Source organism: Hirundo rustica, chromosome 21 (genome assembly GCF_015227805.2).
Source record: "Hirundo rustica isolate bHirRus1 chromosome 21, bHirRus1.pri.v3, whole genome shotgun sequence".
Lineage (NCBI taxonomy): Eukaryota > Metazoa > Chordata > Aves > Passeriformes > Hirundinidae > Hirundo > Hirundo rustica.
Window position 1 is genome coordinate 3,371,554 of NC_053470.1, and position 17,670 is coordinate 3,389,223.

The following is a 17,670-nucleotide window of genomic DNA, read 5'->3' on the forward strand; positions in this document are numbered from 1 at the left end:
GGGGAACCAGCAGGAGACAGTTCTGCGGGGCAGGGGAGAATCTAAGTCTGATTTAACAACTGTGCTAAAACGTTGGTGAGTCCAGGGAGGCCTGGACCAAAGGTGTGCATGCATGAACATGAGAGAGGGGGACAGACGCGTGGGAAAGGGGGGATGCTCTACTCTTATGCTTCAGATTCTGCATAAGACACGTTACTGATATAAAAATAACAATAATTACTCTGATGAGGCCTGATCCTGCTTCAGCCAAGTCTAGGTAAAACTTTCCCTGACTTCAGTGTTGCTAGGTCGGGCCTGTAGTGATTCACATTTTCATAGTACTGTACAGACATAAATTAGTGGATGAACGATGTGCATCAGGGTCATCTGAAAAACAGGAGTTTCCCTGGTCTCAGAGGATCACTCTGCTCTCCCAAGCAATGGGAATCAAGGAAAAAGGAGGAGAATGCTAGTAGGAAAATAAAAGGATGGTTGGATAAAGGGCAATGTGGGTGTCTGCGGGTCTGACAGGAAAAAACTCAATCAGGTAAGAACAAGGTTCTCATCATTACTCCAGGAATGGCAGAATGACCCTAGGGTTAAAGTTTTGCACTTGTGAATTTAACATTTTCATGGCTTTTATTAATATTATAAGGGAGATCATCAATCATCAGTGATTGCCAAAGTGGCCAATAATTCAGTGATTTTCCTGAAGGTCACTGGCCCCTTTGGAAAAGTCTGACCTTCCTGTCCAAGGCCAGGTTCCCCTGCTGCAGCTTCCTCAGGAATGCCTGTGGATGGAAGCTGCTGGGGACTCAGGGGCTTCCACAAGCACCAAGCTCAGCATTTTCACTGCAACCCTCACCCTGCCCAGCCTTTGGAGACCATCATCGTGCAGCAGGGTGATGCTCCATGGAGCTCTACCTCACCCTCAGCTTCATCATCTGCGGGGAAGGGCACAGAGTGCTTTTTCTCTACATTCTGTATGTCTAAACAGACATAAAGCAAGGCCTGGTAGAAGCAGCACAGATCAGAGGCTGCCAGCCCACCATTCGCTCCTGAACTTCTTCGGAAAGGGGATCACTACCATTTCCCTATTTATTTTCATCCTGAAACATAACGAAGTTAAATGACACCCAGCCTTTCCTGCACCTCGATGCAGGCTGTGGTCACTCCCAGGGCTGGAGTGTGGATCCATTGTCTGGCATAAGGAACAGGGAGAGGGGGGAAGGGTTAAATCCTTAGAGTCCTGCAACTGCTCTTCTCTCCAGACTCAGTAAGGAAGATGCAGGGTGGGAATAACTAGGAACAACGCCTCCTTTGAGGACTGAATCTGCTGAATCGAGATCAGATGCCAGCAGTGAGCAGCAGCCCTGCCCTATTGCTGATCCCCAAATCCCTCTCTTTCCCTCAGCAAGTGCCAGTTTGCACACTCTGCCTCCCCAGCTCTGCCTCTGGAGCTGGGACCCCGACCTCCGACCTGGTGAAGCTGCAACGAGCAAACAAACCCCTGCTATTCCCCCCCACCCAAAACACGCTGCCAGTTAAATGTCACCTGTGTTCTCTTTCTACAAAAGATATTACAAAACCCCCCTCCCCAGCCCCCCTCCCCAGAAAACATGCTTGCACACACGCATCCATGGACACACGTGCCCACACACGCACACACAGATGCTCCACGCACGCACATTCACGCAGGAAAAACAGCTTGCAAACTCCTGAAGGTGGAAAAAGGCATCTTGCAAATGTGCCTTGGTTTTGATAAGTTCCCTCCTCCCCCCCCTCCCATGAATCCCACGTTGCCCCTTCCCTCCCAAATAATTGCCTCGTCCTCCCCTCCCTTCCCAGCCTCTTCCAAAATAAATATTCTTTTTATTTGTTGGTTTAAAAGATTCTTTTAGGCTTGTAAGCGAGAGAGAGGGAGAGAGAGAAAAAGAAAAGAAAAGAATCTCATAGCATGAGAGTGAAACCCCACCATCTCATGAATCCATGAAAGAATAAATATGAAGGGGTTTAGAGCAGTGACGGAAGAAAGATTAAAAAATATATAAGACTGAAAAGTGAAAGATGAAATTCAGTAGTGAAATGGAAGTGAGGATAGAGCATTAGTGAGCACAGCCAAAGATAACCTATCACCCCCACCAGTTTTTGACTCAACTTCTTTAAATCTCCCCCCTCTTTTTTTTTTTCTTTTTTAACTTTTCTTTGTTTTAAGGGTTTTTTTGTGTTTTTTCTCTTTTTTTTTTTCTGTCTTTTTTTTTTTTTTTTTTTTTTTTTGGTTTTGTTGATTTTTTTTTTTTTTTACAATGGTTTAAGTCCTTCAGCAGGAAACCAAAATCAAGACAAACACATCCCTCCCTGAAACCAAACCCCCTCCCGTACCTTTCTCTCCCTTCACCCCACCCCACACTCCGTGGTTCTACATGTGCTGAAAAGAGAAGAGTAAGCTTAGAATAAATCTAATGAACCATAGGAATAAATGACAATGATAGTAAAGAGTAAAACCCAAACCCAAAAGACCACAACACTCCCGTGTTGTCATTGTCTGAGTGTCTGTCCCTATTATCTCTCTCGGAGGGCCGCAGGCATCAATTTACATAGTACAACCAGTAAACAAGGTTGAAGAATCCAAAAGTGATCGGAAAAATGATCCGTGACCACTTGTCAATGGTGCTGACGTCCGTCAGGTCTGGGATTTTGAGCTTCAGCTTGGACGACCGCCGGCGCAGGCGGCAGTTGGCGCGGTTGCGGGCGGCGGCGTGGTGGGTCAGCGGGACGTGGCGGTCCAGGGTCGGGTGGTGGCCGAAGCCATCCCGAGAGGCCAGCGGCTTGCGGAACTGGATTGCCGAGCCTTCGAAGGACATGACAGAGTTTCGAGAGTCGCCCACGCTGCTCATCATGTCCGTGGCCAGCAGCTCGTTGTTCATCTCCAGCGTGCTGAGGAGGATGTTACCGTAAGGGTCGACCTGGAACGGGGAACACAGACACGGAGGTACTGGGGTGTCCTGTGCACCTTTAGGGGCCACTCTGAACAGACTTCTGGGTAGCGATACTGCTGGAAGTTATATAATTTATAAATTCTTAAAGTAACTTTGTTGCCTTAAGTTTCAGCTTTCCTGTATTTCACATTCTGTGCTGCCCAGGGTGCAGCTCTGAGCTCACACTCAGGGTCACTCAGCTCTCTGCACACAGCAGTGACACAAAACAAATCCTTTTCCTGCTGCACACCACGGACAACTTTCAGACCCAAAAGCACAAACCACGGTGGCTGAAGAGAGAAGGATGGGACCTCACAACCTGGAGCTGGAATTGGACAATTAAACCCCAAAATGCAAATGGACCAAAACTGATAAAAATGTAAGACCTCCTGACCAGTCAGCCATTTCTGTGCCCATTTTGCATCCACCGTAGCCCTGGCCAGGCTCTTGTCCTGCCCAAGGTGTACCCTAAAGGCCTTTCAATAAATATCTACTTTATTCTCCGGCTCTGCCCAGTCTCTGTTCCAGGCCAGCCTTCCTAAAGCATCAACTTTAGTCATGGGCTGGTTCGCCTTTGCCAAAGGGGAGGGAAATTGAGGTTTCTCTTTGAAAGACTCTGTTCAGTGAGGGTTTGAGTCTCACTGGGTGATGCCTCCATCAATAAAAAGAAGATTCCTAGATTCTGAGAGCTAGACTGGGAGTAGCCAGAAGACACAGAGGAGACAGAGAATTAACAGTAACAGATATTAACATTAACATTAACTGATATTAAACCCCTGGCAGGTTCCCAGTCTAGGAAAAGATTGATAAGAGAGCCAAAGAACGAGGACCAAAAATAGCATTGGAGGTGAACGTATCAATAAAGAGCAAAAGATCAAATACTAAGAACTGTGTCATGCAGAACCAGCAAATGAGAATTTCTCTTTTTTTTTTTTTTTTTTTAATATATAAACATGTGAAAACCCTGGTAAAGAATCACATGTGGTTGGAATGATTTCCACTGCACATCCTGGCCAGGATAAAGTAATGCCCGACTCATTAATACTTAAAACTTTCTTCCCCAGAGTTCGGTGACAATACCCTGGATGGGGTCATTTGTGAGCACGGAATGTGCTGCATTTGAGGGTTGTCCACTGCTGTTGGGGCGGAAGGAGCAGCCACCTGTGCTTGCAGCAAATTTTTTAGTGGGGGAAATGTGGTTCTGCCAACACAGGAGGACCAAAAGCCACAGAGGGACTTTTGGCTACACTTGCCCCACACAAGGGGAGGGTTCTGATGAGACTGGATAAGGACAATCAAGGAGGGAAAATTACCGGACAAGGGAAACAGGGGCCCATCTCTCGTGGTGAGCACAAAGGCTTCTCCGCAGTGGAGAGCCCGAATTCTCCTGCCACAATGAAAGGAGAGGACAAACCTGCTCTCTCACCCTCTTCTCCTCGTAGCGGTGGCGCTCGTTGTTGGCCTTGCTGATGCGCTCGCTCTGCTTCTTCTGCTGCCGGGGCCCTCGCCCGAAGAATATGTAGTTGACGAAAGCATATTCCAGGAGCGCCAGGAACACGAAGACGAAGCAGCCCATGAGATAAACATCGATAGCCTTGACGTAGGGGATCTTGGGGAGAGTCTCCCGCAGGTGGGTGTTGATGGTTGTCATGGTCAGCACCGTGGTGACCCCTGCGAGGAGAGGGCAGGTGCTCCGTTACTGCCGTGGGAGGGTTTCCTGAAATGCCAATCTCAGCTCCCACTTCCCTCCTTCCAGCTGGACAGCCTCAGGAGGGGTGGGAGCGGTGCAGCTGGGAAGGAAACTGTCGTTATTCTAAGCCCACGTGCCCACTGCAAACTGCTGCAGCAAATGAACCAGCAGCAAACTGCTGGAGAGAGTGTCAAAGCTGAGTATGACAGGGATCAGCATCCACTGGACCCTGTTTTCTTTAAGTCCCCCTGACCTTCCCTCTGTCTCTCAGTGTGGTAGGAAACACTGTTTTGCTCTTTTTTCTCCTCTCCTCCTCCCTTTTTTCTCCCTCATGAACTCATCAGGCTTCACTGTGTGCTACTGAATGCCTCAGCATCCTTGGCATGAGTTTTATAAGCTGCTGTGTCTTTCCAGTGCCATGAATTGGAGAAAGAGTGAAGAGATTTCCTCTTCATGGCACTGCCTTTTTTTTGCCTGCCTCGTAGGCTTCTGTCCTTGACCCCATCAGTTCCCACCTTCCTCTCACCAGCTTTACCATTCATTACATCAGTTATCACTTGTACACATTCCTCCCATGGTTCTCACACTCTCCTTTTTAGGCCTCCTCTCATTTCTTGCATCTCAAATAAGCGTTTTGTGAACACTTTTGTCCCCCATCTACTCAGTTCCAAAAGCCTGATTCACTATGATTACTCTCACAGCTCCGGTCCTCTTCTTCAGCTCCATCTCAGACTCTTCCATTCTCTGGACTGTCAGAGTGGCCTCAGACCTGCCTCTTTGACAGCCTTCTGCCAGCTCCAAAACGATGGCAACGAGCCCTCATACTTCTTTTGGGGGTGGTAACTCTTCCTCTTCAACCTAGTCTTCCTCTAGCTGCTCTTACTACCTTGCCGATCCTCTTTTCTCCTTTTCTCCTCCTCCTCTGTCCGTTGGCAGCTCTGATAATCTCCATGACCTTAATTTGCTGCTGTGGTTTCAGCCCCACCTCTGCAGCGCTGGCTCTCTGTGCACCCTGCACCTCTGCTCGTCCCGTTCCCCCTTTCACCCTCGCTGTGTCTTTGCTGCCGCTCCTTCAGATGAAAGGCTGAAAGAACTATTAGCCTTCAGTTGGGTAAACAGAAGGGAGATATATTTATATACACACAATGTGGTCTATATTTAGGCAGTAGTCTAAATATACAGAAATCTGAGGCAAAGAAAGGGAGAATAGAACGTTCTCCATGCCTCCATGAAGAAGTGGACAAATTGCAATGGAGACTTAGGGCAGAGGCAAAGAGGAGCTCTTTGACTGTGTGAGCAGGTAAATCTGGAGATAAAGTGACCAGAGGAGGCTGAGGGGTTTCTCTTTTTGGAGCTTTTTATGGATAGGTTAGGTCGAGAACTGTCAGGAATAGTTTAGGGAGAGCAGTTGCAGTTCTGATCTACAATGCTTTTCTTCTGTCTTCTCCTTTGAGTCCAGATGTCAGCAGAGATTCAGCAGCTGTGCATCTCACCTCCACCCTTCTGCTTGTGCTTTCACAATGTCTGCCACGGTCTCTTTTTCTTCTCTCTGATTACATTCCTGTCAATGCAACTTACCCTTTTAATTTACCAAGTTTTTCTCTCCCCATCTCTCTGCTCCAGCCTCTCAGAGCAGGCAAAGCCAAATCACCTCTTTTAGACCTTTGTACAACCCACCCCTCCTCTGAGTCTTCTCAAACTCCTTCTCCTAGAGCTACTTGGAGCCCCCAAGCTCTGCTGTAAGACCCAGCCTCTACCTGAGCTGCATGGCCTCTCTGAGCCTTGTCCCACTCACAGATCCAACCCTGCTCCCTCCTTACCTCTGCTGTTGCCCGTGAACTTTCCCTCATGTCCCACAGCCCCATCCTCATATGCCAGCCATCCGCCTTCCTCCTGTTCCTCCTTCAAATCCCTCATCTGCCATCCACCCCCACTTCCCTTCTGTTGCTTTAAAGACCTCATTTATTCCCTCTCTTAGAGGAAAACGTTCCTATTTAGGGGAGCACGTGCCAAAGAAGAACTTGGACTTTAACTGCTGTCCCGCATTTGCCTTGGCTGTGAAGGTCTTCACCTGCAGAGAGCGTCTGTATGGGGCCTGAGCTATCAGAAAAATGTGTAATGCCCCTTCCTCTATCTCTTTCATCTTTTAACCATTCCCATACAACTTTTTGTCCATCCAGCCTCAGCAATAATCACCCAACTGACCCCTCCTGGCACACCTGTAGACAAAGAGGTGCACGGATTTCTCTTCTTAAGAAAACCAGAGCAAACCAGGGCAAAGGAGCTCATGGCATGTCAGGGTCCCACGCACCTGACAATCAGTGACCATCTACATTTTTGTTTACGGAGTTTAAACTCACACCCCAAAAAAATTTTGGTAGGACTTTTACTGATTCAAATAAAACCAGACTCCAGCTCGGGAGGTACTAATGAACCAAAAAAAAAAAAAAAAAAAAAAAAAAAAAAAAAAAAAAAAAAAAAAAAAAAAAAAAAAACCAAAAGAAAAAACAAAAACTAAACCCAAACAAAACAGAAAACCCAAACCACCAAAAAAAACCAAAAAAAAAAAAACCAAAAAAACCCCAAAAAACAAAAAACCCAAACAAAAAACCCCACCCAAAACAAGGAAAAAAAACCCCAAAAACACACACACACACACACAAAAAAAAAAAAAAAAAAACACCAAAAAAACCCCACCACAACAACAACCAAAAAATGTAACTCTTCTGATTGAAAATTTAAAGTTTTTCTCAGAAAAAAAACCCCAAAAGTCCATTTGGCATGACAACTTTGACAGACTTAATTGCTACCTCATAAAATAAAGGGATTTTCTTGGTTACAGCTGATCCCCCTCAAGAAAACACCTCCAAAAATATAACGAAAAGTCCATACCCAGTGCCACTCGTGCAGCAGAAGCGTCATAATTGATCCAGAAGGAGACCCAGGACAGGATGGTGATGAGGATGGATGGCATGTAGGTCTGCAGGATGAAGTAGCCAATGTTCCTCTTAATCCGGAAACTCAGGGATAAGCGCAGATACGAACCTGCCAACGAGACATTAGAGGAGGATGTGACCCGAGAGCAGGGCAAGGCTGTATTTGGGCTAAGAGATTAGGTTAGGAATTGAAATTTTACTTGGAAAAAGTTCTCGAGAGGCAGGAATAATGAGAAATCTCCTGATTTCTGCAGCTGGTTTTGCAGGCTGGTCAGTTTTTGCAAGGGGCCTCTTCAGAACCTGCTCAGTAGTCCCAGAGTATTAAGAAGAAAGGAAACTGTAGATAAGTCACATTATTATATCAGCCATCATGGGAGAATGGCTGTTCAGTGCTGGAATTGCTGTCGTGGTGCCAGCCAATATGATGGAGGCTTACACAGGAGACTTTAACCCTATATTTGGGTGCCACAAGATGATTTTCCAACGTTTCATGTGCCAGGTCTGCCTCCAAACAGCAATGAAGATCTGAATCATATTTTTCCCATGCTGTTCTAAAAATGGGTTATGGTCAGACTGGGCAAATTCATATGCAAATAGAGCGCTGCTAGTTAATCTGAAGGTCCCTTTTTTATTATTTTCAAGTTGTTGCAACTTCCTCCTAATCTTTTAGCAAACCTAATGAGGATAGTGAGGACAATAAGTACTTTTTACAGCCCTTCCACTGGAGCAGGCTAATTTTGACAGGGACAAAGCAGTGCCTCTTTCATTGCTGTGAGACAATGAAGCCCAAGTCATTCCTCCTCCCCACCTCTGTCCCTCAGGCAACACAGGAGCCTGAAACATGGGTGTAACCCTGGCTGGCAGCTAAAGTAACAAGAAAACAGCAGTTCTAGACCATCAGGGATGCAGTCTGGGAAAAAGGAGGGGTTGTTCTCTCACCGCTATGTGCAACTTGAATGGCTTGAACACAATATTTCACCAGTCCTTTTTTTTCTGACAGGTGTGTGCTGTGCTGTTTTGGCAGTGAACTCCAGCTCAGACCAGCAACCAAAATCCAACCCACTCCAACTTTTCAGCTCCAGCATCTGAGTCGTCCCAGGTATTCTCTCCAAACCTTTTTATTGCCATGTACAGAGGGGTTTGCATCATTTCATAGCTCACTTGCTTCTCAGTGGGTATAATTTCTCCTTACTATTGCACCTACATTAGCTCTGAGACCCAGATGTAAACCAGGTAAAAATCAGAGGAAGGCTGAGAACCTTCTCAAGAGGTTCTGAGTTGAGCCATTATTTTGACTAAGAAATGGGAACAATTGCAGTGGGGAAAATGATTTTGAAAGCCTTGAAGAGAAGCAGGGGGGAAAAAAAAAAGAAAAAAAAAAAAAAGGCAAAGTTGGTGGGTGTAGAAGATACCATTTTTATAGAGGAGCCCCAAGTGGAAGGCTAGATCCTAAGTTACTGCCCCAGCATCTGAATCAGAGGGATTCAAACCCATTGATCAGCAGCGGGTTTGCCCATTCCATGCATCCCTCCACCAGAGACTCACCGGTGGTGAAGACCACTTCTCTGCTGACCAGCCTCTGCTCGATGATGGTGAACTGGGGCAGCTCCAGCACCTCCATCCCCGTGACAGCAGAGTCATTCCCTTGCCAGAAGAAGACGATGTCATCCACCGTGTAACCATCTGCAGGGGGGAAGGAGCACACGGGGAGAGCTGAGCTGACAGGCTGGGCCAGACGACACCTCCATCTGCACTAAAGGGGTCCTGAAGAAAGCCCACACCAAGCCTAGCCTCTCCCTGCTGAAGTACTTTCCTTCTTCAGCTGAACTTGGCAATACAGACACCAGGAGAAGAGGAAAAATTGGCCAGAACTCCCACCTCAGGCTAGAATTCAGGAGAAAAAGGTGAGGTGTGGCCCATCCAGCCTTGACTCGCACTATGTGATCTCCATGGCTGACACGACAGGGACTTGAGCACCAAATGCACCAAACGCAGCGCTCTGCTTTTTAAAAACGGCCTCCTTTTACCAGGAGGGGGAGACCACACAGTACAGACTGGTGGGACTGGGCAAACAGGGCGGCTCAGGATGAAAAAATCCCAGAGAGAAGAAGATCTACAGCAGCAGTTGAAAAGAAGTTTGAAGATCAGAGCACCTCCCTTTTCTAAGTACTCTCAGTCAAAATTCAGATCCGAGAAGTGAACAGAGTCTCTGAGGCTTGGGGCTGCTTTTACCAGCTGCTGGCTGAGAAGAGCAGTAATGAGAGAAGAGAGGGAAAAAAAATCAGGCTCAAATATTCATCCCTCACATTTCAGAGTAATGGGTTTGTTAACTCAGCCAAGGCTGCAGCTTCTTGATTTAACCCCAAAGTGTGCCAGAGAGGGCTGAATGGGCTGGAAATGGACTCCCAAGTACTCTGGGCACATGGGGAATGAGGCCAAGGGGATGAAACCATGAAACCCCTCACCCAGCAGTGTGACGTTCACTGTCCTTGTGACCAGGATAGATCCCAACTTGAAAACCAACAGCGCTTTTGGAGCCCTTTGGCTGTTGCTGCACGAGGGTGGCCTCAGATCCCCAGTAAAGCACTAAGACACGGCCAGGCTTTGGCACAGCTCGGGGCAAGGCTGCCCTGGGAGCGTGAGCCTCCGCTGTGCCCGCAGACAGCTCGAGGTCAGCACCTGCACTGCAGCACAGCAGCCTGGCTCAGCCACCACCCTGACAGCAGCGGCAGCTGCCCGGCCACGCCAGGCTCACAGCCACTCAGGAGGGGCCACCACACCCAGCACCAGGGCATCGGTGCGCTCAGGGCAATGAGGAGCTGCTGGATGTACACTGAGGAGGAATTCTCTGAGGGATAAGGGTTCCCCCAGATCAGAGCTGAACCGCTGAGGGCAGTGTCATCCCGAAGCTGCTGAGTGGACAAAGGGCTCAGCAGTCTGGTGTGATCTCACAGCTGACCCTGCTTTGAGCTGCAGGCTGGACTAGAGACACCCCGAGGTGTCTTCCCAAACGGAATTATTTGATGACTGTGCAGTCTCCGAGCCCACATCCTGCACTCCCAGTCATTACTGTGCTTATTCATGGGTTCAAAAACACAAACCAAATCTTCCAAATGCCGTGCCACATCTGCTTCTGATGGAAATCAGCTAAGCCAGGGCTCCACCTCCCTCCCCAGCTGGCATGTTGCTGCTCCCAGAGTGGTAAACCCTCACACCTCCGAGCCCACAGGGTTTTGGGACCTTTGAGTAATCCTTCTCCTTCTTTCATCCCTCTCTGTGCACAGGACCTGGTGTTTGCATCACTCAGCCCCGGGGCTGGAACCAGCAGGAAACATCCAAGTCCCCCCGCTCCTGCCAGTGGCTGATTCCAGCAGCCCCAGCTCAGAAACATCGTGTACCATTTCACATCTGAATTCATCTGGCTCAGGCTCTCAGGCTCCCATGGTTGTTCCAGATTTCTCCAGGAGGTTCCCAAGCCCTTTCCTCGCAGCGTTCCCCCTCTGCAGAGGCAAACCCAGCCTGTAAACAATTCACCTCTCCACCTCCTTTGCAGCAAGCAAACCAGACTGAGCTATTGAGGTTTCTCACTGCACAACATCTGCTCCAGCCCTCGAACCACTTTTTAGCGCCTTTCCTCAACCTCTCCCGATTTCTCAGCTTCCCCCCTAAGTTTTGGAACCCAAACACAGGCAGAGCCCATTTCCCCACCTCAGTGACACGTTCTGAGCTCTGACTCAGGGCTCCCCTGGTTCATATAACAGAACGCTCCAGCCCGTTCTGTCAGAGCCACAGAAGCTCCAGCCGTGGTGCCCGGGGCTGCCATGCCCTCCTCACCTCCCCGTGCGGCTCCAGGCCCCTGGGGACGGCCCTGCAGCCCTGCACACGGGCACAGAGCCCTGCATTTGGCTGTGTTCAAAGCCCTTCCGGATGGATTCCGATTGGGAAGGATTCAAATGCGCGGCGAGCACAGCCCCGCACGCTGCTAACTCCATCATCCACAAATTTAACAGCAGTGACTTCAAATTTACTTCCTGATCAGCGAGGAAAATGTCAAATTACGGTAACTAATTTTAGGAGATCTCACAGTTAACTAGCTCTATTCCATTTATTCTATGGCCTGCTGATGTTGGGTACCAATTTTTTTGTATTTTTCTTTTTTGTTTTTTTTTTATTATTATGGCATTATGCAATATGAAATCGAGCATGTTTTTCACGAAGCCATTTTTTAAAAGTGTTTCTAGAGGGAAAGGTTGCTTGGTCTAAAAATAAATGCTTCGCTTTGATTTCTAGCTTTAAAGAGAAAACCAAATTTCCATTTTACTTCTAAAAAGTAAACGAACTTTCACAAAGACAAGTCATTCCCATCCGAAATATCGAAAAAATATTGATGTGACGTCTTTAAAATGTCAGATTAGCAGCCTGTTTGCAGCCTGCCTCATCAGGTTTTTGTTGGATCCTGGCACACAGATAGGCAGGGGTATCCGTGGCGAGGGTTATTTTTGGGGTGGTGGGGTGGGATCAACAGGCAGTGCTTATCTCCTACAGGTCAGAGCCCCGAGCTGCTGTGGGGCAGGGGACCCCATTTGCCTTCTGCTGGTCCCAAACCCAGCACCCCTGCACCAGAAAAGGGCTTTTTCTCTGAGGTGTGGGTCGGTTCCCTTGCTTTTTAAAATACCTTGGGTCTATAATCCGGCCCTAAAAGGACTGATGTTCCAGAGTCGTGGGGAAGCAAAGGAAATGGAGCCCTGCAGATTGCCAGTGTGTGGAAGAACAAAAGCTCTGAGGAAGGAAACGACTGGATCTCCTCATCTCGGCCTGGGTCTCAGGAATATCGTGAGGAAATATGGCTTCGATGAACAAATTGGCTTGACATGACCCATTAGGAACAAAATCGCAACACGGGGAACTGCGGGTAATTCCCTGCCTCCTGTTTTCTTGGTTCCACTGTAAGCTGCTCCCAAACTGCTGAGGAGCGGCAGAAATGGCATTCTGGCAGTCGTGCCGGCGGCAGGAGCTCCCTTCCATCCCACGACCCCGCACAGCGCAGGAGCCAGGCACGGCAGGGACGGGGACAGCCGCGGGAGCGGCGGGAGCTCCCTGCTGGAAGGAGCAATTCCCAAAAAATCACCCCCGAGGCTGCAGCAGCACTGCCGGGAGCTCTGCTGCTCCGGGCCAGCCCTGCAGGGACCCTGCAGAGCATCTTTATCGAGGAGAGCCGGACCGGCTCTGGCAGCACGGCTGGAGGAGGATTCCCGTGCCAGCCCCGGGAACATCCAGGCGGGGTGAGGGCTTGGTGCCACCTCCCACAGGGAGCGGAGCCAGCCGTGAGCAAGGACAGCTCCCCAGGGCTTCCCTCAGGCTAAGGGAGGCTTCCACCCCTCTCCTGGCACTGATTTTAACGCCCAGCCTGCTGCTAGAGCTCCGTTTTCCTGGGAATTTCCCCCCATGGGCGAGGGAGCCCCCGGGAGGCATCCCCAGGAGCGGGGAGCTGTGGCCGGGGCGGGTGGCATCAGGTGGCACCGAGCGGCAGGGGACGTGCCCGAGGCATACGCACAGCTCTCGATCTCCAGCGTGCAGTTCTGCTGGTCCAGCGGGTACCTCCGCAGGTCCATCATGCAGGCGGCCGTGGTGGTGATCCTGAAAGGGGGAGACAGGGGAAGAAGAGAAAAAAAAAATTAAAAAAATCTGTTGTGTCTCCTTTTTTTTCCTTTAAAAAAAAAAAAAAAAAAAAAGAGAAAGAAAAAAGGAGAAATGAAAGGCAGAAGTGAAAGTCAGGCAGCATTTGAGGCCGCTGTTTCCCTGGAAACCAGGGAGATCCGGGGTGGGAGGTGTGCAGGGCGCGGGGCTGGCGCGGCTCACCCCCGGTGGCACGGCACAAACCCTCCGTGACTCACGGCAGCAAGGCAGCGGCTCTGTGGGGTGGGGAGGGATCTGTTCCTGCTGTCTGTCCCTGAAGAGAGACAAAGAAGCCGGGAGTAGGCACAGCTCCGGCTTGGGGGGGAAGAGGAGACGCTGCCAGACACGTGTCGGTGAGGCTGAGGATGGATTGATTCCATCACCCAGCAGTGACCTATCGCTGACCGCATTATCGCCCCTCTTCCCTCAGGAGTTGCCCCAAACCCCCTAATTACAGCCCCCCCATCCCCGTCCCCTCCCTTTTACCCTTGGCACCGCCAAACCCCAAAACCCGGAGCCCCCCCGGCAGAGCCCTCCCGCCCCACGGCCCCGCTAGCGGGGATTGCGTGGTCAGCAAAGACACACGGGCGATGTGTGTGGGGGGTGTGTGCATCCCCCAAAAATATCAATACGGGCAGGGGACGAGGGTGGGCGCTGCTTTGGGGCTGCTGGAGAGGATCAGCAGCGCGGCGCTGAGGTTCAGCTGAGGATGCCAGGAGGGTCCGTGTGTGTCCCAGCAAGGAATACTGTCCATCTCTGGGGCGGGGGATTTTGGGGTGGGATAGATGAGGCAGGGACAGAGTTAACTCCCCAGCACGGCGGCACCGCCCTGCAGTTCACAGGCTGCCCCTGTTTCTCAAATCTATCGCTCCCCTCACCCTCTAATGCAGTCCTCTTGCCGTGCGATGGATGTGTGCAGAGTGCTGGAGACGGGGGAGAGATTGCTGCATTCTCCCCCTATTTTTTTTTCAATTAACCATCTGGAAGGCATTAATCAAGCTACACATTTTTTTACTATGTAGGCATAACCAGTGAACTGTTAACTAGAAAGCTTTATCTTCTGAGCCCTGTGGCCTGGGAGAGAGAAAAGAGAGGGGGGGAAAAAAAAAAAAAAAAAGAAAGAAAAACAAGTAAGTAGGGAGGATGAGATGGCGAACCAGTGAAAGGGAAGGGGAGAAAAAAAAAAAAAAGAGAGAAAGCAAAAAAACATCAATGGTAGAAAAAGAGACCAGAAAGGGGGAGAATATGGGTGAAGCTGGACATAAAATTGGAAATGGGGAGGAGGGGGGAAGAAGGTGGGAGGATAGAAGAAGGTGTGAGAGGGCTGCCCCAGTGGGGGTATCGGGGCAGGGGCTGTGGCAGGGCAGGCTGGCAGCCCCGCAGAGCTGCTGGCTCTTTAAGAAATCTCGTGTGCTAAATTTATCTTCTCTGCTGTCTGTGAAGTCTGTTTGTAGGAGATGAAGCCTTGAGGAGAGCCTTTGCCACTGCCTGCCGTGCTATAAATAGATCCGAAGAGACGAAGGGAATTTATATATATCCTCACTGGGTCTAGATACAACACTGCAACTGCCCTCTCTCCGAGCAGGGGGCCCAGGCGAGCTCTTAACCCTTTTATCCGTAATGCATTCGGGGTGGAGGAGAAAGCTCTGAAGGGGGAGAAGGACGACAGGACAGGAGCCACTTAAAAAATCACCACCGCGGCTTTGCCGTGGCGTGGATCGCTCTTCCAAGCTCTTGGAGGGCAGCTGGAAACACGACGCCCGTCCCACCCTCATCCTGCTGCACTGGGCTAACAGCGGTGGGGGCAACTGAGCAGGGGAGCTGTGACCTTGGCAGGGAAGCCCAAGGTGGGAGGTGTGGAGGCCAGGGTGGCCGGCGCTGGGATGGAGCGGCGCACGGGGATGAGTCATTGCACACGGCATCCACTCCCCGGATTATAGCGCACCCCTGGGAAATCGCGGCCACAAACGCGCTTCCCCGCTCCCCCCACAAAGTGTGAGGAGAAAAAAAAAAACCAAAAAACAACCAACCAAAAAAAACCCGGATTAAATGAAAATTTTCCACCCCATTTGTGGAGCCCCCGTGGGCTAAAAGCTTTGCAGGGTGTCCGTCCCAAAATCGCAGGGTTGGCTGCAGAAAGGACGGCCAGGCTCCCGCCTGCTCGGCTCGACAGGGACCCTCTGGCCAGGATTTGCTTCTCACCTGCAGCACTGGTTGGAAATGCAGAGCGTGACACAGTGAGATATGGCTACCACACTCCATGCACCAAACCCTGCTCGCGCCGGCAGCTGGCATAAATCCACTGCCACGCCAATGATTTTTTTGCAAGATCGCACCAGTTTGTATCAGCAGAGATTTACATCAGGGCAGAATTCAGCCCTGTTGATTCGAAAGGAAGGGACAGGTAGGACAGAAAGGAGAAAAACAAGATTAAGAGGACATTTGTCCTCAAAAAGCCAGATAATTTCTTTCTTCCTATCCAGAAAGGGCAGGTATATCCGCACTGGGTAGCTCAGCATCCTCCAGAGACGCCCCAGTCAGGTGCAGATCCCAAACTCCAGGTGATTTGCCCATGTGAAGCTGCTGGGGCAGGTAAAATGGGAACCATGTCGGGTTTTGGTGTGCGTTTTGAGCAGAGGCGGCACAGCCATCCATAGCTGTGCCAGGCTGCAGCCACCTGCCCGTCCAGGGTGTTTCAGCTGCAGAGCCTGGCCAGCCCAGGGACGCCAGCACCGCAGGACCAGCCAGGTGTGGGCGCCTGAAGAGGAACAAGATTCAAGAGGCAGCTGGTCTGGGCCACCAGGTCCAGGTCAGGTCTTGCCTCTGGGCTTCCTGAACCCTGATAAACCAACCCAGGACATAGGCCAGGGAGGATGGAGGTGTTTAATTCTTTAGACTGCAGATCTTACAAAGTATCCTGGACACCAACTTCCCTTTGATAGACCCTGCTCGGAGACTCATCATTGACCTGCTCCTAGAGGGGCCAAGGGGAGTTTTCTCCAGCTCCTTTGGTGGCTGTGTACCAGGGACAGGCGGGACTCATGGGGGGATGAGAGGCTTCGTGCACCTCTCACAGTCAGAGGGCAGCAGGAGCAAAACGCCGTCAGCCCAGTGACCTTTTGGGGTGACAGCATGTGCCGTGGTCCAGCAGGCCACAGCACCAAGCTCTGCCTCATCCTTTCATGGGTATAAATGAAAGCCTTGATACACTTTGAGCTGTTGTGTGAAGAGAAGGGCTTGCTTGGCACGTGGGAAACCGCCTGGGGAGGACAGGATAGGGGGATGGCTGGGGGCATTGACACTTGGGAGCTCCTGTCTCCACAGGGGTAAGAGAAAATCAAGGTGGAAGGAAAGCAAGAGGTGGAAAAAGGAGGAGAGATGATGGCATGAGCACAGATAGGGAAGGCAGGAGTGGAGATGACAGAGAGGAGAGCAGAGAGTACAGGACAGAGCAGCAGGGAAGAGAGGAGGATGATCAGGGGCTGCACGGGGTAAAGCAGCCTGAAGAGGAAGCGCTGGAGGAGGAGGAGAGGTTAAAAGAGGGAAGGCAGAGGAGAGGATACTCACTCAGTGAGCAGGGAGATGAGGAGACAGGGAACAAGCCACCATCCTGTAAACAGCTCTAGACAGAGCACACTGCCTCCAGAAGACGTGAGCACAGTGAAAGGGAGCAGGGAGCGCGGGGACCAGAGGGAACGCCAGGGAAGGATGCCACCTTCCCCGTGGCGTTAGCATGAGGCGCTGGCGCCCGGCCAGCCCGCATCTTCTCCTTCCCCCTCCTCCTCTCCCGCTTCTCTACCCACCTCCCTCCCCTTTCAAATTCAGAAATTTGTGTGGTGTGAAATTTCATCTGCCTTGACGGCGATTCACGGAGACGCTGCCCGTGGAGAGGAGCGGCTCTCCCGCGCCGCGCGCTCAATGAAGCGTCCGGCGCCTTCCACACCCAGCCTGGCCATCACCACCTGCACCCTCCAGCTCGCCTTCCCTCAATCCCTGCCCACCCCACAGGCCTCTGGGCCAGCCCCTCACGTTCACCACCTTTACAGCCCCTTCCACACACACAAAAAAACCCCCAGATGTTCATGCCCTTGCCCCTAATGGTTTGTCCCGAGGTCTGCAGGCAGATGTGCCATCAGAGCAGCCAAGGCCTCACTGCCCTGCTGCTCCAGGGCACAGCTGGCAGGCAAACACGGTTCATCTGGGGGGACACCGCTGTGGAGGAAGCACCGTGCATCTCACAAAAGAATAAAAGAAGAAAAAAGGGAGAAAGGGACACGGGTGAGGTGTTGAGCAGCTCAGGCAGGCTGGTGGATATCCCCCTCTCTGCCAGCACCGTGTGGATCCAAAGCAACATGGATACCTCACTCCGGACAATCCTCTCATCCCCAGGAGAGGCAGAGGCCACCTCTAG

At 50.7% G+C, this 17,670-nt stretch overlaps 1 protein-coding gene across 2 annotated transcripts in view; it reads right to left on the bottom strand.

Annotated features, from left to right (window-relative positions):
• Positions 1-2,388: 2,388 nt before the first annotated feature.
• LOC120762022 (gamma-aminobutyric acid receptor subunit beta-4) overlaps positions 2,389-17,670 on the bottom strand; it is a 75,792-nt gene continuing 60,510 nt past the window's right edge. Inside the window, exons 5-9 of one of the 2 annotated variants that reach the window (XM_040083988.2) lie at positions 13,138-13,220; positions 9,129-9,266; positions 7,540-7,692; positions 4,384-4,628; positions 2,389-2,945 (exon numbers count right to left, since the gene is read on the bottom strand). In XM_040083988.2, coding sequence (XP_039939922.1) covers positions 2,568-2,945; positions 4,384-4,628; positions 7,540-7,692; positions 9,129-9,266; positions 13,138-13,220 — 997 coding nt within the window. In that variant the 3' untranslated portion in view covers positions 2,389-2,567. Of the gene's footprint in view, positions 2,946-4,371; positions 4,629-7,539; positions 7,693-9,128; positions 9,267-13,137; positions 13,221-17,670 lie in introns of both variants that reach the window. The other variant, XM_040083987.2, reaches the window with a different exon arrangement.